This window comes from Myotis yumanensis, unplaced genomic scaffold (genome assembly GCF_028538775.1).
Source record: "Myotis yumanensis isolate MYYU_CA2020_CCGP unplaced genomic scaffold, mMyoYum1.0.hap1 SCAF_3, whole genome shotgun sequence".
NCBI classification, from domain to species: domain Eukaryota; kingdom Metazoa; phylum Chordata; class Mammalia; order Chiroptera; family Vespertilionidae; genus Myotis; species Myotis yumanensis.
Window position 1 is genome coordinate 122,807,054 of NW_027223754.1, and position 23,305 is coordinate 122,830,358.

The 23,305-nt window shown below is 46.6% G+C and overlaps 1 protein-coding gene across 2 annotated transcripts in view; it reads right to left on the bottom strand.

The window, feature by feature from the left end:
• Positions 1-23,305, bottom strand: part of CRACR2A (calcium release activated channel regulator 2A) — a 138,875-nt gene that overhangs the window by 5,765 nt on the left and 109,805 nt on the right. For both annotated transcript variants that reach the window (XM_070407574.1, XM_070407573.1), the window contains 5 exons: positions 22,096-22,202; positions 19,963-20,302; positions 16,202-16,334; positions 10,935-11,016; positions 10,709-10,823 (listed from right to left, as the gene is read on the bottom strand). In XM_070407574.1, coding sequence (XP_070263675.1) covers positions 10,709-10,823; positions 10,935-11,016; positions 16,202-16,334; positions 19,963-20,302; positions 22,096-22,202 — 777 coding nt within the window. The remainder of the gene's footprint in view (positions 1-10,708; positions 10,824-10,934; positions 11,017-16,201; positions 16,335-19,962; positions 20,303-22,095; positions 22,203-23,305) is intronic.

Consider the following 23,305-nt stretch of genomic DNA (forward strand, 5'->3'; position numbering starts at 1 on the left):
GCCTTGTCATTGGGTACTCTGGGTCTGAAGGAAGCCCTGCATGGGAAGAACTGTGTGGCCATAGCAACTGCCCCTCTTGGGCCAGAAGTGACAGGATTATTCAAGGGGTCAACCCTATTTACTCCTCCTGCGGCTGCGGCAGACCAGCAGGGGCCTGTGCTCCCAGAGTCCCTGTGCCTCGGCGTCCTCCCTGTGAAGTGGGTGCACCGTCCGTCCCTCTCCTGAGGGCAAAGGGCCTAGGCCACACAGCTATTTAGTAAGGACATAGGGTAATGTTCACATTTAAGCAGGTTGTTATTTTTACTTGTGAGATATTTAATTAGGGGCTTTTGATCATAATTTGGTAGAGAATAGTTATTCATTGTAGCTAAATGTACTAAAGAGAGGGGGCTGCGGGAGAAGAAGCTAACAGTTATAGTTTCGCCAATAATTCAGCTATTTTACATTGCCATTCCAAATAAATGTCCAAAGCCCATCCAATAGGTACACCTATTTTAAGTTTAAATGCAATTACATTTGAAATTAAGCCTCAATGATTCCTTAAACTATAAATTCAATTTTATTGCTGTTCAGTCAGGAAAAAATTTATTCAATGAGAATTTTGAGGCTCAGAGAGTCCAAGAGAACATTCAACATCAAAGTCACTGAGTTATGAGGGCCCACAATTCTCTAATGTTTTCCTCTAAATTCTGATTTCCAACAAACTCTCTGCTATTTAGTGTCTCATTAACTAGAACTCTCTAAAAGCAGTGTTCCACATATCCATGGTAAGATGGTAAATAATGTTGGTAATGGTGACTCAAAGGCACAAGAACTTACATTGTCTTCTGACCCATCAAAATGGATTCAATTATGTGCACTGTAGTGGATGTGTTAAGTGGATTGCATTTAATAATTTGCAAGTGAAAACCCCACTTATGGCATATAAAGAATGCTGTGTCGCTAATGGGAATGCCCCCATTCTCTGACTGTGCTGTGCCACAGAAACCTGGGCAAAGAGTTTTATACAGAAAAGGAAGAAAAGAGGAGGAAGGCAGGAGATGGGCCAAAGGGCTTGCTGCTTGGAGCACAGGAGAGATATTTGTAGAGTTATGTGTGAGGAATGACTAAGGCTTGTGGGATTTCTTGTCATGGAAACTCTGAAAATATGAGCATCAGACTTGAAATCCCAGAGCAGGAGTCCTACCCAATCTGGTATGAATGGTGGCCTCAGTTTCCTCCCTTTTAAAGGACATGCTGGGTACTGAAGGAGGGGATCTGATGAGGCAGGAAACAGTCCTAAGCCTGACATCTGAGCCCTGTGCACCACACACAGCAGTGTGCCCCTTGGGAAAAGAAGGGACAGTCTTCTTTTTAAAAGAAATTCCTGGATATAAACATAGAAGAGCTTAGAAGGGGCAGAAGTTCCCCATCTGGAGCCGTGCCTTCTGCTCTTTGCATTGTCCCTGTTACACAGACATTCTGCACAACTCACTCCCCCCACTGATAAAGGAGAATTTGGTTTCTCTCCAAAGATGTGGCAAAAATAAGTGAGACCACACATAACACTGGAGAGTGTGCTACCGTGGGCAGCCAGTGGACGTCACTCCAGCCCCAAGTCAGTCTCTGACACAGGGCCACCCACGAGGAGGGGCTGGGGCTGGGGTGGGTGTCTCATGGTCCTCTCTCACTTTAACCTCTGCCTAAACTCCACCCTTTTTGTACACATAATTAGGTTTTCAGCCTATATATCGCTTGCCACAAAGCTGCTCATAATTATCCACCTGATGAAGTCCAAAGCTCACCTCTTCTGGAGAACAAATCTATGGTCCCCCAACCTCTGCTGATGTTTCTACAGATGTTGGTAAAGTCCCATAGGCATGCCAGGTCAGACGGAAGGAACTGAAGCCCCTTAGCCGTGCACACAATCTCTGTAGGAGACCTGGCTCAGGTGTCCTATGGGGCCCACCCCAATCGCTCCTCTCTGCTCTGAGCTGTGAAATAGGCCTCTAGAGCTGGTTTCCCTCTTCTGACTTAGATACAGAAGCCTCTCTACACCTCCAATCACTTTAGTTGCCTTTCTGTGAACTTGAGCTTGTTGGAAGACAGACTAGTTGGAATTCAAAAGATTATGCATCTCTGATTTTAAATAACAAGGCTGTCAATTTGAAGCAGCGGACTGACATTTAGCTCCGAATGTGCAGCTGTTGGGTTTGGTTGGTTGTAGTGTGTGTGTGTGTGTGTGTGTGTGTGTGTGTGTGTGTACATCTATATGCTGGGAGGCAAGAAAAGCACTTAACTGGGAGGGTGCTGCTATCTCTCTGGAGCCAGAACAAAAATTTCTCAGCACATTAAAGCTTGCAGTTATGCTAAGAAAAAAATGACTGTAAAATTATATCTTGGGGGTTTCCATATTTATCCACCCCCTTGACTATGAGTCAAAACAAGATTTATTTGTGTAGTTCCTTTAAACTGCCAGCACTTCAAGCTTAGCTTGGAATGTGGGGAACAAATCTGCTATTTTTTGCTCTGTGTTGCACATTGTCACCAATGACAAAGATCACAGAATGAGAATTAGCCAACAGTCCACAAAAGGAGAGGAAAGTGGGCCTGACCCCTTTCTGCTGAAGAACTAATGGTTCTGCTTTGAGACCAGAGCTGGCAGGACTGAAAAAGAAATGAACACCTCTTTCTCAGAAGCAGATTTCAACCATGGGCCATGTGATGAGAAAGAAGTATAACGCAGTGGCAAAGCCCTAGATTTTAGTTCTGGCTGTGCTGTCTCACAGGCCAGGGTGCCTTTGGACAAGTCACTTCCTCTCTGGATCTCAGGATTTCTCATCTCTATAACAAGAGGCTGCATTGGATTAATTTCCCCTTTTTTCCAGCTCAAAGGCTTAATGATACCAGTCATATTCCATTTCCTTGACTTAGAGATCTAACAATATAGTGCTCTGGAATGACAAAAAGATCTAAAGTAAAAGTTCAACATGCAGACACAAGGACCAAAAATCTGGGTTTGGGGAAATACCAGCCCACCAAGCTCATTCTAAATGCTACTTTCTCTGTTGGATACGAGCCCCAAAGCCTTCAGATGTCTGGTGTGTCCCATGGTCTAAATGTGGGGCCCTTACAGCTCAACCAGTTTCTTGTTCAGATTGGACTGGTTAAGCCAGTCCCAGCAGCAGAGATGAGAAGGAGGTAGGGAGGGTTGGGAATGCTGAGTTGGCAGGAATGACTAACCGCTTTGATTTCCTATAAGGTGTGTAGGAAATGTAAAAGGGCAGGAGTATCAGCACAGAACAGAGTGTGTCTGGGCCCGGCTTGGGCCTCTTCTGCAGAAGGCCTGTGGGCAGGGTTAAGCTGTCCAGGTGGGGAGGATGAGGGAGGGTGAGGAGGGAGGAGAACAGTCACAGGACAGGATGCTCCCACCTCATAAAGCAAGGTGCTTCTCCGAGCCAAAGGGTTTTGGTTCCCTCTGGGCTGGAAGGATCCTCTAGGGTCCCTCTGATGCACAAACACTTCTGACCCATCCTGTGGCCCCCAGAGAGTCTAGTGTCATACTTTGTAGAATGTGGGGGCCAGGAGGGACCTTTCAGAGACTCTGATTCCTTCCTTCATTGTGTGACTGGCCACAGTTTCATGGCCAGGAATGGCTGAGCTGGGATGGTAAGGCCTTCCTTTTCAGGGAGCTCCATACCTCCCTTGAGAGTCTGTTCCAACTACAGAACCTCTGCCACGAGTAAGTCTTTGATATGTATAATCTGGGGCAATTTTAGCCCTTTATTCTTGTGCTGCTTTTCAGGTTGTGGGAGGAAGGGGCATTGAGAACAGCTGGCCAGCATTCACTTAATAATACGGCTTTAGAACCTGCAGCCTGTTATTAAAGCTCCCCTCCACCCTCCCTTCCCCAGGTGAGGGAGTAGGCAGCATGCTTGGAGCTCCATGGAAAAATAAGGTGCTTCACAAATATAAAGTACTTGTTATCTTCAGTTCCTCTCCAATCAAATTAGGTGTCAAGTTTTAATCTATCGCCTGACACCTCTGATTGCTGGTTGCCACGGCAGAATGAGTTAGCTTTTCAAGAATCTTGAGAATTATCACATTTATGATGCCACTGCGCCACACCTTCACCACGCTGTCTGCCATCTGACACAGCCTTCTGCACTTGCTCTCAAAACCCTGGGCCACCCAGCTGGGTGCCTCATACTGAGTCCTCAGGAGTGCCTCGTGGGTGCTGGACATGCGGGAGAAGCTCAGAAAATTCTCATTGAAGGGCATGAACATCTTTGAATAAGATTTAGAGGCTTGCTTCTCAAAGTGTGGTCCCTAGACCAGCAGCATTAACCTCCTCTGACCACGTGTTCGAAATGCAGCATCTCAGGCCCAGCCCAGACCTGCTGAGTCAGATTCCGCATCTTAACAAGATGTCCAGGACACTTCTAGGCCTATTAGAGTTGGAGAAACACTTGTCAGGCTGGGAACCATGATGGCTGAGAGTCACTTGGGAAGGTGTTATCTATTTATTTTTACATTTCCAGGCCCTGAGTCATTCTGTCTGGGAGAGAAGGCCCTGACATCTGTTTTGTTTGATAGCTCCACAGGTGATCCTGATGTTCATCTAGGTTTGGGATAGTCATTGAGAGTTTAGCTATATCTTTTGCTAATTTTAAAAAAGGAGAACTCAAACTACAAATTGTATAAAAAGGCCCATCCACACACAGATAATTCTGAATTAACCACATAAAGAACTGCCATCTCAGCTTGGCTTCTGAGCCCATAGAGGCACCGGGGCTCCATGGGGACTCCTGATGGGCCCATGCTGACAATGCTTTCAGCCCCACCCCATAAGGAACAGCACATGGCATAGTTTTTCTGAAGAATGACTGAACTTATGCTTCAAGCTGTGATGATGCCCTCTAATATTTCTTCACCTCTACCATCAGCACCAAATTCAACCTGATCTTCTACTACTCCTGCTCAGTCACAGGCTCTCTGTGCTAAACAGGAGACTTAGTAACTACACCTTCCTAATGATGGCAGAGAGGGAAGTTCCATGAATTTGACTCCATTTATCTGTATTAATCCCAGACTATTTAAAATTCCTCCACCTAGCTCTAGTATATATCAAAATATAGATATTTAGGGACAATTAAATGTTTGTGGCTAGGATATATATGATAAACTCACAGATAACATCATACTCAATGATAAAAAGCCAAAACTTTTCTCTTTAAGATCAGAAACAAGACAAGAATGTCTATTTTCACCACTTTTATGCAACATAGTATTAGAAGTCCTAGCCACAGCAATCAGACAAGAGAAAGAAATAAAAGGCATACAAATTGTAAAGGAAGAAGTTAAGTTGTCATTATTTAAAGATGATATGATACCATACCTAGAGAACTCTAAAGATTATACCCAGAAAAACCTATTAAAACTAATAAATAAATTCAGTAAAATAGCAGGATACAAGATTAATATTCAAAAATGATTCATTTTTATACACAAATAATGAATGATCAGAAGTAGAAATTAAGAAAACAATCCCATTTATAATTGCATCAAATACAATAAAATACCTAGGAATAAATTTAACCAGGAAGGTAAAAGACCTATACTCAGAAAATTATGAGATAATGAAGAAAGAAATGAAAGAAGATACAAATAAATGGAAGCATATACCATGCTTATGAACAGAAAGAGCTAACATTGTTAAAATGTCCATACTACCTAAAGCAAGCTACTGATTTAATGTAATCACTATAAAAATACCAATGACATTTTTCACTGAACTAGAACAAATCATCCTAAAATTTACATAGAACCACAAAAGACCCTGCATAGCCAAAACAATCTTGGGAAAGAAGAACATAGTTGGAAGTATCATGCTATCTAATTTCAAATTATACTACAGGTTACAGTAATCAACACAGCATGGTACGGGCACAAAAACAGACACAGAGCAATGGAACAAAATAGAAATAGAAATAAATCCACATCTATATTGTCAATTAATCTATGACAAAGAAATAAGAATATACAATGGGGTAAAGGCAGTCTCTTCAATAAATGGTGTTGAGAAAACTGGATAGAGATACATACAAAGAAATGAAAATCATTTTCTTATAAGAATAAACTCAAAATGGATTGAAGACTTAAATGTAAGACTGAAATATAAAAAGCCCAGAAGAAAACATAGAAAATAAACTCTTTGACATTACTCTCAGCAATATTTTTTTTTAGATATGTCTCCTTGGGCAAGGGAAACAAAAGAAAAAATAAACAAATGGGACTACATAAAAATAAAACGTTTGTATATAGTAAAGGAAACCATCAACAAAAGAAAAAGACAAACTACTGGGTGGGAGAAGATATTAGCTAATGATACATCTGAAAAGGGGCTAATATCCAAAAATTATAAGGAACTTATACAACCTCACACCAAAAAAAACCACAAACAATCCAGTTAAAAAAATGGGCAGAGGACCTGAATAGACATTTTTCCAAAGAGGAAACACAGATGGTCAATACACAAAAGCAAAGATCCTCAATGTCACTAATTATCAAGGAAATGCAAATTAACACTCCGGTGTGGGGTGAATTTCCCGCCAAAATATAAGATGGCGCGGGCAATTATTTAGGTTTCCCGCGCAAAATCAGGGATTTTTATGATACCTATTACCCCAATAGGTATGAAACGGTTCGCATACGCAGGTAGGTATCTTTGTGAACGGCAAACAAACAAATATTTGGTAATACGCAGTTACAATCGGCCCTAGTTTACACGTTTCCCGCACTCCACCACAAATCTATATGAACCGAGTTAAGACGGCTCCCGCGGAGTACGCGCAATTCACGCGAGCCGACTTAACTCGTTTCCCCCACTCCAAGTGTTAAAACCACAACGAGCTATCACCTCACACCTGTCAGAATGGCAATCATCAATAAATCAATAAACAACAAGCATTGGTGAGGATGTGAAGAAAAGGAAACCCCTGTGCACTGTTGGTGAGAATGCAGACTGGTGCAGCCACTGTGGAAAACAGTATGGAGGGTCTGTAAAAAATTAAAAATGGAACTTCCTTATGACCCCAATGTTTCAACTTCAGGTACATAACACTAATTCAAAACACTAACTCAAAAGAATATATGCACCCCAATGTTTATTGAGCATTATTTATAACTAGAGGCCTGGTGCATGAAATTCAGCACTGGGGGAGGGGTGTCCCTCAGTCCAGCCTGCACCCTCTCCAATCTGGGACCCCTTGGGGGATGTCCGACTGCCAGTTTAGGCCCAATCCCACAGGGACATCCCTCTCACAATCCAGGACTGCTGGCTCCCAACCACTCACCTGCCTGTCTGCCTGATTACCCCTAACTGCTTCTGCCTGCCAGCCTGATCACCCCCTAACCACTCCCCTGCCAGCCTGATTGACGTCTAACTATACCCCTGCCAGCCTGATTGCCCCCAACTGCCCTCCCCTGCCCACCCAGTCACTCCCAACTGCCCTCCCCTGCTGGTCTGGTTGCCCACAACTGCCCTCCCATGCTGGCCATCTTGTGGCAGCCATCTTGTGATGACATGGGGCGGCCATCTTGTGACCACATGGGGTGTGGCCATCTTATGACCACATGGGGGCAGCCATCTTGTGATGACACGGGGGCGGCCATCTTGTGTGAGGGCATGACAGTCAATTTGCATATTACCTCTTTATTATATAGGATAGCCAAGATATGGAAGCAACCTAAGTTTCCATCAAGAGACAAATGGATACATATATACATAGAATATTACTCAGACATAAAAAGAAATGAAATCCTGTCATTTGAGACAACATGAATGGGTCTAGAGCAGGGGTGGGCAAACTTTTTGACTCAAGGGCCACAATGGGTTCTTAAACTGGACCGGAGGGCTGGAACAAAAGCATGGATGGAGTGTTTGTGTGAACTAATATAAATTCAAAGTAAACATCATTACATAAAAGGGTACGGTCTTTTTTTTTTTTTTTTTTAGTTTTATTCATTTCAAACAGGCTGGATCCGGCCCGCGGGCCGTAGTTTGCCCACGACTGGTCTAGAGGGTATTACTATGCTAAGTGAAATAAGTCAGACAGCAAAAGATAAATACCATATGATTTCACTTTTATGTGGAATCTAAAGAACAATATAAACAAACAAACAATACAGAAATAGACTAATAGATACAGAGAACAGACTATGTGTGGTGACAGGTGGGTACTAGACTTATCAGGATGATCACTTTTTAAGGAATATAAATGTCTAATCACTATGTTGTACACCTGAAACTAATTCAATATTGTATGTAAACTGTACTTGGAAAACTAAAATATCAAAAAAATGTTTGTGGCTAGAAAAAGAATGGCTGACCTTCCCCCACTCCCCCCAAAGTTATGGCCTCAATTTCTTTCTTTTTTTTTAAATTCTCACCTGAGGATATGTTTCTTATTGATTCTGAGAGAGAGAAAGGGAGAGAGGGAAACATCTATGTGAGAGAGAATAGTGATCAGTTGCCTCCCATACTCGCACCAACTTGGGATTGAACCCAAAACCTGGGTATATGCCCTGACCAGGAACCAAACCCACAACCTTTTGCTGTATGAGATGATGATCTAACTAACTGAGCCGCCTGACCAAGGCATATCCTCAACATCTTAGTTTGAAAATGAGATGGCTGTCTTAGACTAGTGATTTTCAAAGGGTAACCTTCTTACCTAGCAAAATTGTACCAGCACCTCCAATATACCTGACTGAAAGAACTACAGTGGCTCTGACTGACAGAGGGGACGAGGGCCCAGAACTGTGATGGTTATACCTTTCCATGCCCTGCCTCTGTCCCTAGGAGTGTTACTCTGCTTCTAGGGTTCCACCAGAGAAAGTTTGAAAACCACTGTATCAGGTAAGCACTAAAGTCCTGGTGCTTAACTTCAATGAGGAATATAAATCACTGGTGATGTCAAAGAAAAGTCATGTCTGAAATCCCAAAGTTCAAATAAGATCCACTTCCAGATGACCCATACCATTTGTTTCCATTAATAGCTTGGTGTAGAGCCATTCACTACATCTCAAAATGTACATTTTCTCTATTATAACTGTTTTTAGGCTCAAAGATTTTAAGAAATAATTTGTGTTAAGCAAATTTCTAAGAAACCCAAGAATCTGACTTCCATTCTTGTTCTTTATTTTGGGGGAAATGAGAAGGATGGGGATTAAGAGTAGAGAAAGGAGCCCTTTCCAGTGAGGCTCAGTTGGTTGAGCATTATCCCATGCACCAAAAGGTTTCTGGTTTAATTCCTGGCCAAGGTACAATACCCAGGTTGCAGAATTGAGCCCCAGTAGAGGTGTGCAGGAGGCAGTCAATCGATGTCTCCCTCTCATATTGATGTTTCTATCTCTCTCTCTCTCCCTTTCCTTCTCTATTAGAAAAAAAAAAGAAAGGAGAAAGAACTAAAAGAGTAGAGAAAGAAGTGGCACAGCCAGTCCAAACTATAAGAGCAACAGATTTTGGTGGGAGGAATCATAGATATTAGGGCCAAAAGGATGAAGAAATGAACAACTCCAGGATTCTGATTGCACAATGATACAGCATCCATTCAGGCATCCAACATGGGTTGAGCTCTAGTTCTGTGGGGCCCCCTGCAAGCACTTTGTTACTATGACAAAGATGCAGTTTCAGTTCCCAGGAGGCACAGAGTGCATGCAGCACAGATCCACGCTGGGAACTATGTCCTTTACAGCAATGTGTCAGTGTGGTAAATAAGTAAGGGGTCCACGGAAGGTCTAATGGGCTTGAGTAGAGGTTGAATGTAAGCTTCGTGAGGACAGGGACATTGTTTCATCTACCTGCTGCTCTAATTCCCAGATCCTAGGAGAGTGGCTGGCAGTGTTTTGAACAAATAAATGAACAATGCATGAATTCTGCTGGTGGAAGGAAAACGGGACACCCTACCTGATTGCTTTGTAAATGAATCAGCAAGGCCCTATTAAAAGAAGTAAGTGGCTTGCCCACTCTGCCATTGGCCTTGAAAAGTTTGCATTTAAGTGGTAAAGGAAGAGCATGCAGATGGTCAGGAAGTTAAAAGGGACATATCACAAGTATAAGTCAAGAGGTAGTGTCTCAGAGATAATCTAGAATTCAAACAAGAGTGCTGTTGCTTGTGGGCCCACCCAGAGAGACTTTGGGGTGAACCTGGGGCCCTCATATTGTGGGTCAACCTCCCCTCCTGTGAAGGGTTGTGACAGAAGCCTCAAAACACTGTGTGGTGTCACTTTGGGCTGGGCACAGCTGGGCCAGTTGGAGCTAGAAAATGCAGGGGTTTGGGGAGGCGGTGGTGAGAGTGGGGGAACAGCACAATTGTAACTCAGTTTAAACACCCATTTCTTAGGGACACCTTCCTTGACATTGTACTCTGTCCTCCTCCTCTAATCCTGTCCTACTCACTTATAGCTCTTATTGAAATCATAATGATATAATTATTGGTACAATCTCTATTTTTTTATGTCCCATAGGAGCAGGGACTGTATCTGTCTTGGTCACTTTAGAGTCCCCAGTAGCTAGCTTGGTACTGGCCACTTGGGTAAACAAATGTGTGAATCGGTTTGTTCCTGGAGAAGGTTTTGAAAGAGCAGAGGAACAGGCAGGAGATGGGCAGAGAAGAGAGAAAAGCAAGAGGCCCACATAGTGCTCCCAGGAATGTCACCAGCTCACCTCCACGGTGCTCAGCCACTGCCGGACCGACAGGAAGGACTGTTTGGCTGTGAGGTCATACATGACGATGACACCATCGGCCTTTCTGAAGAACTGCTGGGTGATGCAACGATACCTGCCATTGAAGGGCCACAGGTCAAGGGAGCACAGCCCTCCCTTGCAACCCAAACCTTCAGCCCCACTGGGGGAATGGAGGAGGCAGTGTTACATCAGGACGTCTCCTCACCTCTCCTGCCCGGCCGTGTCCCACAGCTGCAGGGCCACCTGAGAGTCACCCACATGTACCATCTTCACACGGTAATCGATGCCTGCAAGGTGGAACAGGCCTGTTACTTCCAAATAAGAACATGATGCCCCAACATGTCTGGAATCACATCAGGTCAAGGATGACAGCTCCTGTGTAGCTCCTGGGAGGCGATGCGGGGAAATGGGCAGAGCACTGGACAGGGAGGTGTGGGGCCTGATTCTATCTCTGCTACTTATTATCAAATCACTTAACCACTCTGAACTGCAGGCTCCTCCCTGTACTATAATCCATACCCTCCTTAGGGATACTACAATCAGGTTCAAATGTAAAAGCAATATGCCAATGCAAAGACATTGTTTTATTCATGAATTTACTCTCTTACCACAAAGATGGAGGAGGAGGAAAGACTGTCCTTAAATTTCTTCCTCCCTTTGCCCTTCCTTCCTTCCTTCCTTCCTTCCTTCCTTCCTTACTTCCTTTTTCCTTCCCTCCCTCTCTTCCTTTCTCCCTAAAATCATTTTCAATGTTCCCCTAATACAGTTCAAATATCCCTGGGTATGGATCATACTTTCAGACTTCCATCAGCCAATGCAAATGTATGTGACAGAGCCAGAGGAGGAACAGGGGGAGCAGGAGGGCAGGAAGGGGTGGTAGGTGGGGGGAGGGCTACAAGAGAAGAGGATGAAGGAGGGAATCAAAGGCAGCATTCACCCTTGAGGTGACATCAGAGCTCCTAATTCCAGCCACTGGGCCACTCGCAATGGTCTCTCTGATGCTGCAATTCCACTTGAAGTCATGGACCACAGAGAGAGGGAGCAAGCTCAGGTACACACATTCTGAGCCCACAGCAGCCCTCAGAAGTTCTTTGATAACAGACATTCCTCTCTCGCCATCATTTAAGAATGTTCACAAATGCTTAATGAGGTTCAAAAAGTCTTTCCCTCTTAAGGTATCAAATCTTGGAAACAGAGGGCATCCTATACCACCTCCAAAAGGGCCCAGCTTCTAAGGTCCTCACCCTGGAGGACTAAGGGAGGACAGCAATAGCAGCTTGCATGGAAAAGATAGAAGTGACAAAACAGACAACAAAGAGGCAGCCAATGGAAAAGATCATCCCAGCCACTGTCCCCAGGCAAAGGCCAGTGCATTATGGACACGTGAGTGGAGGAGAGGAGGCAGAGTCATCACCCCTAGAATGACTCTAGAGGCCCTGTGCTTTGCAGATGAGGGCAGAGGGAGCAGTACATTTTCTAGGTAGAGAAAAGAGTGATTTCACCCATTGGTAGAATGCTTGATATTTCTAACTTTCATATGCTATCTCTCCATCATCACAGTGCTCCCCCCGTGACACATACTCATGCACATACATACACATGCATACAGATATGTATATGCACACCACCCCATCCACCACACCAATGAGAGATAAAGAAACAAGAATCCAGAGATGGCATGCCTCGCCCAAGCTCATCAGCTGCAGTGTGTTGCAAACCCAGTTCTGAGGCTCATTCTTCTTTTTTCACCAGCATCCTGGGCACAGAAACACCTGGCAGCTTCATTTCACCTGGAAAGTCCAGGACTAAGTGTTTCCATCCAAATGGATTACAACTGGCTGGGAGCTGAATCCAGGTGAGCTTTCTTCTTAGCAAAAAGTGGAAGTGCTTCCCCAGTGTATACTCTGGGAGACTGAAGGGGCTGCCTACTTTCTGGCAACAACTCAGGAGAATGCCAGCACTGTCAACACACTTTCAGGGCCTGATCTGAGACCAGCCAGCCCAGGGTGGGAAGCCCAAGGACAGAGCCTTCTTCTTGGTGGAAAGAAAGGCTTGAAGGCAGAGGGGCAGACAGGTCTCAGCTCTTTATGATTGAGCTCTACCTCATTGGCTGATTGCTTTGCTGGAGGACAGGATGCTTATCTTGCAGAGAGTGAGGTAGACCAAGGAGTGCTGGGAAAAAATAGGTTCTGTGCTGTGGTGAGCTTGGTGAGAGTCCCTGCCAGGTACTGGTGCTTCTTTCTGCAGCCTCAGACAGGCAGGCCCAGGAAGCAGATAAGTCCATGGGAGGGAGAGGCAAGGGAAGGTAGAGACACAAGGAGTCAATTCCAATAGAAGAGGCAACACAATAACATGGGACCTGAGGGCCTGAACTACACTGACTTCTAAGACCATCACCAGTTCTAACCATGTTGTGTTCCTGTCTTAGTCCTGCCTTTGACCAGCTATGTGATCTTGATGACATTGCTTCATCTCATTTTGGGGGAGTTTCACTGTTCTCATCTGTAAATTGAGGTGTGATGGAAGGTGGGGAGGGGTAAGTTGGTGCTCGGGATCTGTTCAGCTGTAACATTCAATGAACACATGGAGGTGACCTCCAACTTGCAACCTAACCGGTTCCTGAATGATGGCTGGAAATCCGGAGCCTCTGTGACCGTGAATTGTGTTATGTTGTGGGATGGTAATGAGTTAGAGCTGGTTGATGGACTCCGGAAAGGGTGACAAGACAGGACCAAGCTGTCATTTAGAGCAAGACAGATGTGGGAGTGTGAGTGACTGCAAGTTGTCATGGGGACAACTAGGGATTTCTCTGTAGATATGGGGAGGGGGATAGAAACCCAACTGGTGGCCAAGAAAGAGCAGAGTGCATTCTGTTGGGAAAAGCAGGGGCAGTGACTCAATGTGGGGCAGTGGAAAAACACTGGACTCGGAGTCCTGGGTTCTAGGGAGCTTTTGCCTTTAATAATCAGTCTTCTCATTTACAAAATGAGCTCTGATGTTCTAAAAGACCATCCTTTGATACCCACAAGGCCCAAACACCTGCTTGTGAAGGAATCATGTGGTGCTAAGGTGACGCAGGCAGGTGCTCAAGTCACACTGCTGTACTGTAGAACTTACATTATGCACAAGCCAGGAGTTGAGTACTAGTCATGGTCCCTTGAGGCAGTGGGAAGCCAGGAAGTCCCCTTTGATGATGGAGGTGAGCTTTAAGCGGCTGCTGAGTCCCTGTTTGTACTGTGCTCATGGTTCAGGGGCTGCTGCCCTGGACAGGTGGTTGGCTAGAGCTTCAATCTAGGGTTGGACCGCTTTGGCCCTCCAGGGCCAGGACTCTGTGGCTCTTCTGTCCTTTTACAGAAGCATTTGTCAGATGGCTCCTATGACTGTGCCTACTGATAGGTGCACCAGAGCAAGGCCTGCTGTGTAGCTGGGACACTAATTTGAGCCACAGTTCCTGCACCTAACTTGTAGGTGTTTCCATAATTGGCCCCCTGGGAAGTGCAAATTAGTCTGGTTTTCTCTTTTTAGAGACTTCCATCTTAGGGACACAAGTTGGAAACGTAAACGGATCCTGATTCCCTGATTTCAACAGGAGAGGCACCTAAACACTTGGAATCTGTCCTCCTGCCTCTCATGGTCTGTGCTTGAGCCATGGCTTGTCGGGGCCCACCCCACTGAATGATCTCCCAGGAATTCCAGTCCACCTCCTCAGCCATTGCTGCCTGTATCACCATGCTCAGTGCACCTGGCTCACTCCCAGCCACTTTTCTCCAGGGCAGACAAGGCCAGATTCTTCTGGGATGAGTTCACGGACTCAGGGTCCCAATTCTTCATCTTGAGGTGCTCTCAGTTTTGGGGTGAAATGGAGCAAAAGGGAGGGACAGGAGGATATTCCAGATGTGGAAACACCATAGGAACAGGCCCAGCACCCTGAAGAATGGCGCCCTGAAGCAGGTGGGAGGAGACCCGTCTGTAGAGGAAAGCTGGAAGAAGGGCCAGTTTAGGATGAGCAGAAGAACATGGAGTCTCCCCAGTCAGGACTCTGGGGCAGGAAAAGTTTGTCTTGTGGGGCCAGCTGTCAGACACCCCAAGGTAAAAGATGGCCTGGACAGAGGCTCAGGCCTGGAAGCAGTATTGTGTGACCCAGTTCATTTCCCTAATTTTTCAGATGAGAAAAACTGAGGCCCAAAGAGGGAACGTGTCCCCCTGAAGTCACATAACTGGTTAGTGGCAGAGCAGAGACAAAGAGCCGGGACTTCTAATGCCCCACTGAACCTGAGCAGCCTCCCCTGCCTGCACCCATCAGTCCACTTCCCGTGGCAGGGAAGTGTCCTCAAAACCCATGGGGTGCTGAGCACACACAACTCAAAGTTACAAGGGACACTGTGGAATGGAACAGAAGGGGTGTGGGGGCAGAGGGGAGGCCACTATCTGCACCAACCAGCTGATGGGAATGTGGACAAGCCTCTTCACCTCTCTGGGCCTCAGTTTCCTAATATGTCCATTGGGCTGATAACAACACTTGCCTCCCAGGGTTGTATGAAGGTAGAGTGAAAAGGATGAATATAAAAGCCCATGGTAAATATTCAGATATATCCATATATTTTCAAATATAGTTGACTTATCAGTGTGGTTAAAGGGCATACAGTAGGCACTCAGTGGACTTATTTTTTGTTTGGGTGATTCAACTTGGTTACAGCTAAAAAGGTCAAGATGCCTGTGGTCTCACCACATATTCCAATGCAATGAGCAACTTTTGGAGAAGGGAGAAAGTCCTCCATCTAAATAAAATATTACACAGGAGTGGGAGCACATTAAGCCATATCATCCATTAATGGTTGCGCCTAATGGGCTTCTCCAGTGAACTCCAGCTGCCACCCAGCAGGCCCAGGAGGCAGGACGGGTAATGTCTTGTCATCTGCGTAAAGGAGCCATCTAGAGCTCTGCCCTCCTTCCCTCCTGTTCTCTCTCTCTCTCTCTCTCTCTCTCTCTCTCTCTCTCACACACACACACACACACACACACACACACTGAGAGGGGCAGGGCACGGAAGCAATTGGCTCATGGAGGGGGTTGTGGTTGTGGTGACAGGGGTGGGGGGAGGGGGGAAGGGAATAAGCCCCAGCAGGAACATGAAGATTCAGGGCCCTGCTGAAAGTGGGAAGAAACAATAGGAGAGAAAGGCTCAGAGGGGTAGAAGGGCCGAAGTCCATCTTTGGCAACTTCAGTTCTACTCAAGCTGGACATGGGAAGCTTTCGGTGGTCTTGTCCACTGGGAGTGAGCTTAGCAGCTAGCCCTCTGCAGGAATGGACTGCACCTGTCCCTCAGCCTCACTGTGGAGCAAGCAGACCTGGCCTCCCCTCCCTGAGGGCCCACAGCTGCTCCCATTGAGCTCCAAGTGCCTCCCTCAGCCCCCTTCTCACAACCTCCCCTTCCCAGAGGTGGCGGGACCCAGTTTAGGGGTGAGAACTTACCCACAGTGGCTGTCATGCCCGGGGAGAACCGGTCATCACAGAATCTCCTCAGGAAGGATGTCTTCCCTACGGCGGAGTTGCCCACAAACACAATCTTGAAGAGCCGGTCTGGGGTGGAGAGAGAGCCTTCCTCCTGTGGACGGCAGACAGTGTGGCCGCTAGCCCTGCTCCTGCCACCACCTGCCCTTCTCCCATCCCTACAGTGTGCAGGGGACAGTGGGGACCTGGCCTCCACACTGGCACCAGGAGACCACCCAGCCGCAGAGGCAGGTAGCTTTGGGCTCAGGGCATCAGCAAGGGGAAGAGGGACATTCATTCATCCAGCACCTGTTGTCTGCCTACTATGATGCAGGGATGAGGAGGAGGCCTGGCTTTCGGTGGAAAGAAGGGGACAGGCATGTAAACAGACAATCTCAGCACAATGTTCCAAGTGCTCGGGCAGCAGGGAGGAGAGCCGGGATCCACCCCGCAGACGCCTTGAGCTGGGCTTAAAGCAGAAGCAGGAGTGGTGAAAGGGGAGATAGGAGATATGTTTGCAGGGAGGAGGGGAGATAGAAAAAAGACATCTTTGTCACAGGGGCAGAGACAGCCCAGGCTGGGGTAGGGCTCTTGTTTCTGCCCTTTCATTGAAAGCCTAGACCAGTGATGGCGAACCTATGACACACGTGTCAGAGGTGACACGCGAACTCATTTTTTTGGTTGATTTTTCTTTGTCAAATGGCATTTAAATATATAAAATAAATATCAAAAATATAAGTGTTTTACTATGGTTGCAAATATCAAAAAATTTCTATATGCGACACGGCACCAGAGTTAAGTTAGGGTTTTTCAAAATGCTGACACGCCGAGCTCAAAAGGTTCGCCATCACTGGCCTAGACTGACGGGGATACTCTTGCCTCCCTGCCCTTTGCTCTTCTGTCCCATCTCATCAGCTTCCATCCAGGATCCCCATTTGCCCTGGGAACAAAGGCAAGACAGTCTCCACCTCGTAGAAGGGGAAATGCTAACACCAGGCCACTGGCAGCGCGTTCAAATCCCCCAGCACTGCTGCTCCTCCTGCCCTGCCAGCAGCAGGAGGGTTGGGGCTGAGCCCGCTGCCCATTCGTCTGGGATGCCGAAGCCCAGTAGGGAATGGACTTGCTTAGACACTGAGGGAATGAGAGGCAGAGTAAGGACCTGCCGCCCGCACAGGGTCATTGCCCTCCACTGAGCCCTCATTCCTTTGGGAGAGCTGTTTGCTCACTCCCCCCAGTCCTGCCTTCAAACCCAGCCCAGCACTGCAGGTTCAAGTGAGGAAACTCTCTGGAATCTATTTAGAAGTGGATTTGGGGGAATTAGCTCCTCTCATCGAGCAAATACTATAATGGAGTGGCAGCAGATCTTAGCAGCACTTGAGTATCAGAGAAAAGCCACTAACAGCCTTTTGGGGAGAAATCAATTCCATGCAGCACTTCAGTAGGAATTCAAGGTCAATTTCAGGAATTTAAACTTAAAGAAAAAAATGCTCCACACTCAAAAACTATGCCCCCTGCCCATTTTCTTTACTCTTGCAATGCCAAGGGTATGGGCTCTCTGCCAGTCTCTGCTCAGCCTCTGTCGCGCTGTAATTTTTTGAGACGAAAGCTCAGTGCAGCATCTGTGTCCTCAGGCCCAGGGGTGGAGAGATATGAGAAGCCCAGGGCAGGAGGAGCAGGTCCCGGCTGCAGAGGCTGTGCCTGACGTTAGCCCTGTGCCCACCCCACCATGGGACAGAACACTATTTTTTTTTCAGGCCAAAGAAGATAAACACATTTATTGATGGTTCAGCTGCAGCAGGACACACCTCCCAGGTGCAGCAAACTCCTACCCAGTGTTCACGCACTTAACCCGTGTACCTTCTGGGGCTAATCCACAGTGAGCCAACCGGACTGGGGCAAGAGAACTGGAGAAATGTCTGCTAATCTCCTTCCCACCACTTTAAAAATAAAACTAATATGTACTTTTTTTTTTTTAGAATTAGGAAATACAGAAAAGTAGGGAGGAAAATAATAATTATAATCTACCCTACTGCCCTACAGTGGTCACCACTCATGATCAAATGCATTTCTTCCAGGCTTTTTTTTTCTATATAGATGAATGAACATATGTTTTATTGAGAATTACTTGAGATATTATAATTTTATCATTTTCATATATTATTAAATTATAAATATTTCTCTGGTTCACTATTTTTTAAATGTTATTTTTAACAGCAGTGTAATATTCTACTGAATTAATATGCTATAGTTTATGTCCTATTAGATTTTCAATTGTTTGCTATTATCTATAATAATAAAAGCATAATGTGCTAATTAGACCAGACATCATTCCAGACGACCTTCCGGATGAAGCCGGGAGTTTGAGGGAAGCCGGGGTCCTGGGTGCTGGAGGGAAGCCGGAGCCAGCAGCAGGGGGAAGGAAGGCCAACTCTTGCACGAATTTCATGCATTGGGCCTCTAGTACACTTATATTCTTGCATTAAATCTTTGTCTGACTTTGGTTATTTCCTGAGAAAAGATTGCTAGAAGGAGAAGTGCTGGTTCAAAGGACGTGGTATTTATAAGTTCATGATTCCTGCTATCAATCTACTGTCCCAAAAGGTTGCACAGTTTCTGGCTCAGCAGCCTGGCTCGGAGGGCCTGCCTCATGCCACCTTCCGAGGAGCAGAGCCTCTGCTGAGGCTGCTGTGGTTGCTGGTGGATCATATTTCCTCGTTGCCGCAGTTTCTGTCCCCAGCTGGAAGGCAGCCCAGCCTGGTGGAGCCTCAATGTGTGAGAGCAGAGGGAGAAGGCTGGGCCAGGCCACACCCCTTTGGACTTTACTTCCCAGTCTTCCAGAAGGAAGAACACATCTCTGACACCTCATTAGATGACTGCAAGGATCAAATGCCATAGCACACACAATGCTTAGCCTTTTCCCTCTACCGCTGGCCTCTTGACATTTCTTTCACATTTGGGGGGAAAGCATGGGGTACTGAAAACCCCATCTGTGCCCAATGCCTGCATGTATAGCGCTGACAGGGTTGTGGAAGGACAGGTAAGGGGAGGGGCCCCACTCACCAGTGGGTGCCACCAATTCTTCACCTTCCCTGGGGCCTGGGCCTTCACCATTCCACCCTTCAGAGGAGTGACACATAGGCATGAATCTTAATCCAGACCCAAGGGTGATAACTGACACCACATGTCCCTGCACAGTGGCCAGAGAAGTCTTCCTGTCACACATGCTAATACAGCCATGGAAATGCTCTAGGGGGCAAGGGCTAATTCTAAAGGGCTGGCCTAGTGTGCAGGGGAGCCTCTTTCACACTGCCGGGACATTTCTAAAGCTGCTTTGGAGGGTCAAGTGGAGAGGTCAGGGCCCAAGGAAGGCTCCTAGGCTTAGGTCACAAGCAAGGTGTGGAACATCATCACTATGAGCCAGAGGAGATTGGTTCATATGGCCTCCTTCTCCCCACAGAGTTTAGAGGAAGACCTGGTGGGGATTCAGGTGGGACATGGGGTTGGTGCCTTACGCTGAATCAGAAAAGAGCATAGGGTAGGGAGTGGGACAAACATCAGAGTTTATAAGGAGAATTTACCAGGACCCCTGAGTCTCCCCCAAGACACTCAGCTAAGCAGGGAAAGGTAGTATTTGAAGGACACAAATATGTTGAATCATGAGACCAGTCACATCTAATTTTCTAGCTGCCTTTGGGACATGGCATAGGAGTGACCTCTAAAATCAAGGTGCGATGCGCCCTTACCTTAGACAGAGCTTCTTTCCCAACAGGCTGCCCTCGGGGAGATGTGGGCATGAGTTCCCCCTGAGAAGGTTGGGCCTGCTGGCTTTGTCCTTCCACCCCCTGGTCGGAGACCTCCTCCTCTTCTGGGCATTCGCTCAGTGGCCGCTCAAAGCTGCCATCCAGGAGCTGGGGCAGGGGGTCTTCTTCAATGGAGATGATTCTGCGGAGTGCCCGGGGGCGTGGACCCTCAGCCCCTGGCTCCCTGGTTCCTGGCTCCTCTTCTGGAAGGGGATACCCACTCAGGCCCAGGGAGCTTCTCCTCCTCAGCATGCCAAACACGTCCTCCTCCTCCTCTGACTGGCTGTTTGGGGTGGGGAAGAAGGAAGAGGGGGAAGGAAATTATAAAATGTATCCGTATGGAAGCCATAGCGCTTTTCTGACAGATGACAAAAGAGCACCACATCTTGGGGGCACAGAGCTCTGGAAAAGGGAAAACCAGACCCAGCATTGTTTAGTTCATTCACTCAACACACTTATACAAGAGCCTGATGGTGAAGGTGATGAAGGTGATGGTGAAGGTGATGATGATGAAGGTGATGATGGTGATGACAGTGAGGGTAATAATGATGATCTATCAGGTATAAAGCTAATGTCACAGTCATGAACAAATGGACACATCCCCTGTCCTTGAGGAATGCTCAGCTTAGTGGAAGGGCTAGAGCAATAATGACACAACTAAACATTTTTACAAGTTGTGAGAAATGCTATGGTAAAGAAGAAAAGGGTGTGAAGAAAGGAGCATAAATAAAGCATCCTGGGTTAACGATCAGACAGCCTCAACTCTGGTCCCAAGGCCAGCCCTAACTAACTGTGTGTCCCCACTAGTCAGATGTCTCCTGGCTCAGCGGCAGCTGCCCACTAGAGCACGGGCTTTGGGTCGAAGGAAGCCAGGGTATCTCGATCTGCCTCTCCTTCCTTTTCCTTTCTCTTTCAGTGACCCTGCAAGTCAGTCAGGGGGAAGTGGCCCTAGACCCTGTTTGCTACCACTGTATATATACCCAGCACACAGCGCAGTATCTGCACATTGCAGGCACTCGATAATAGACATTAATGGCAGGGCTCATGTCTAATTTATCTTTGGAATCTTCACAGAATTCAAAAAACTGTCTGCTACAGAGGAGGGAATTGGTAAATGCTTATTGACTGAATCAATCAATGAATAGATTCTGTTCTGAGGAACCAACAGGCCAACTATTATTGCACAACTTAGCTCCAAAATTGTATCTCACTGTTCAGATACTTAGAAATTCACAATGATCAGCTCCAAAGACTCGACTCATCAGCTGACTGACAGTCCAGAGCCACCTCCCTTTGCCCACTTGGTATTGCATGCTTGCTGTCCTCAGTGTCTCCTAGATGAGCAAGTTCGCACACTTTGTCTCCAGATCTAATACTAAGGGATCCAGCTGCCTCTACCTCTCTCTGGCCATCAATGTGGATGGAGCACATGCCAACAAGAAGAAGAAGGGGATTGGCTGGTCTCTGAATAAACAACAAACTCCTCCTTTGGGGATGCAATTATGTGTTATCCAACAGGAACAAAACATGTCATCTTTGAGTTAATTAAATATGAATCATTGAAAGGAATCAGTCAAGCACAGGCCCTATTCTTGTCTGTGAAGGAGTTCAACTATTAGAGATTCCATAGGGCACTTTAATTGCCCTTTAGAGCCCAAATAGTCATGTGCCTGAAAAACCAAGTGTATCCATTCTGCTCAACTGACAACTGGGCATCGTCAGGCCACACCCTCCATCTCTGTCCCTGACCGCTCTTGTTCTCTCTCCTCTGCTCATCTATAGCACTGCTTCGGTCACTCTCTGCAGGCACACACTGGACAGGAGGGGAAGGACAGAAAAGACAATGGCCTGTCCTAGGGGCTCGCTCTGCACCAGACTCCTCCTTGGATATCAGAACAAGAAGGAATATGTCCTCCAAGATTCAAGGGGAGTGAGCACAGCTGACCCCAGGCTTCCCCACCAGTGCCACTTCCCAAGGGCCAGTCTGCACTCAGCATAGCACAGGCTTGGGGCCTGCTCCCAAGAAGTACAAGACCAGCGAACAGATAACAAGTGAACAAATAGAGGACAACTTACCTTCTAAGGATCCCTCTGCCGTCCATATATTTGCCTATCACAGAGCCAGATCTCTGTTTCCAGCTTGCCTTGGCAGCAGCTGTGTTTGCTTTGGCTGCCTTATCTTTCTGCAGAAACACAAAAGGCCCTCAGATCCATGCCTGCCAGTTTGTCCCAATGTTTGAGCAGAAAGGGCTCAACTTTCCCACCTCCTAGCTCAGGCTTTAGACAAAACTCTGAATAAGCAAGTGATGTTCTGCTCTCCCTGCTGGCATTTTCACCAGAATTCCTCCACTTCCTGTCTAATAACCTAATCAAATGAGCCAACACACAGTTTAGAGCCTGGGGTCCATGATATTGTCCTTCACAGGACTATTGATAATTTGCAAGAGCACAAGTGAGAGGAGCTAGATGTGGAAAGCATAGGAAGAATGCTTATGGACAGAAAAGACTCTGGCTCTTTAAATCACACTCTCTGTGTGGCTCCAGTTCCAGGTATTCCCAAAGCCTCGGACATGAGAAAGAGACCAGCCCAGAGGATCAGTTCACCCAGCCCCCATCCACAGCTACTAAGCTAGCATAGGGTATTTCAAACCTTTTGTGGGCGGGGGCTGGGTGTGGATAAATGGCTCACACATCTGTAAGGAAGAGCCTGGGTGTGGTGGGGGCTTGCACCCTCTTTGCTAATGCTCCCTAACAGTCCCTAAAGGAATCTCTCATTAACCAGCCATCCCCATGATTCCTGATGATCCTTAAGGGGGCGGGGGGGGGGGGGGGGGGGGGGGAAGCGGGGGGGAGCAGGGGAATTGGCAGGACTCCCAGGGCCTCTGCAAATATGACTATAATGATTCCAAGTTAATCTTTAATTATTACCCAGAATTAACATGATTTAAAAAAAAGAATTAACATGATTTTATCCCTCTTTCTTAAGCCCATTCCCTTTTCAAAGCAAAATGAGTTTGGCAGGTGAGGGGAAGCAAGGTCAAGGGATTAGGATGGCATTTGGTTGGAAGTTTTAAAATAAATGCAGTTACTTCTAAAATAATAACCATTATCATCATCAAACACACGTGTAGGCTGAAGCCTTGCTCTGGTAGGACTCAGGTGGCGCAGAGGTGTTTGCTGCCAGTCAGTGATAGAAAGGAAACGGTGGAACAAGGTCCCTCCAGGATTCGCAGTTTAAACCGGGTGCACTTCACTCAGGGCAAACCAGCTGCCCCTTGCTGCCTGC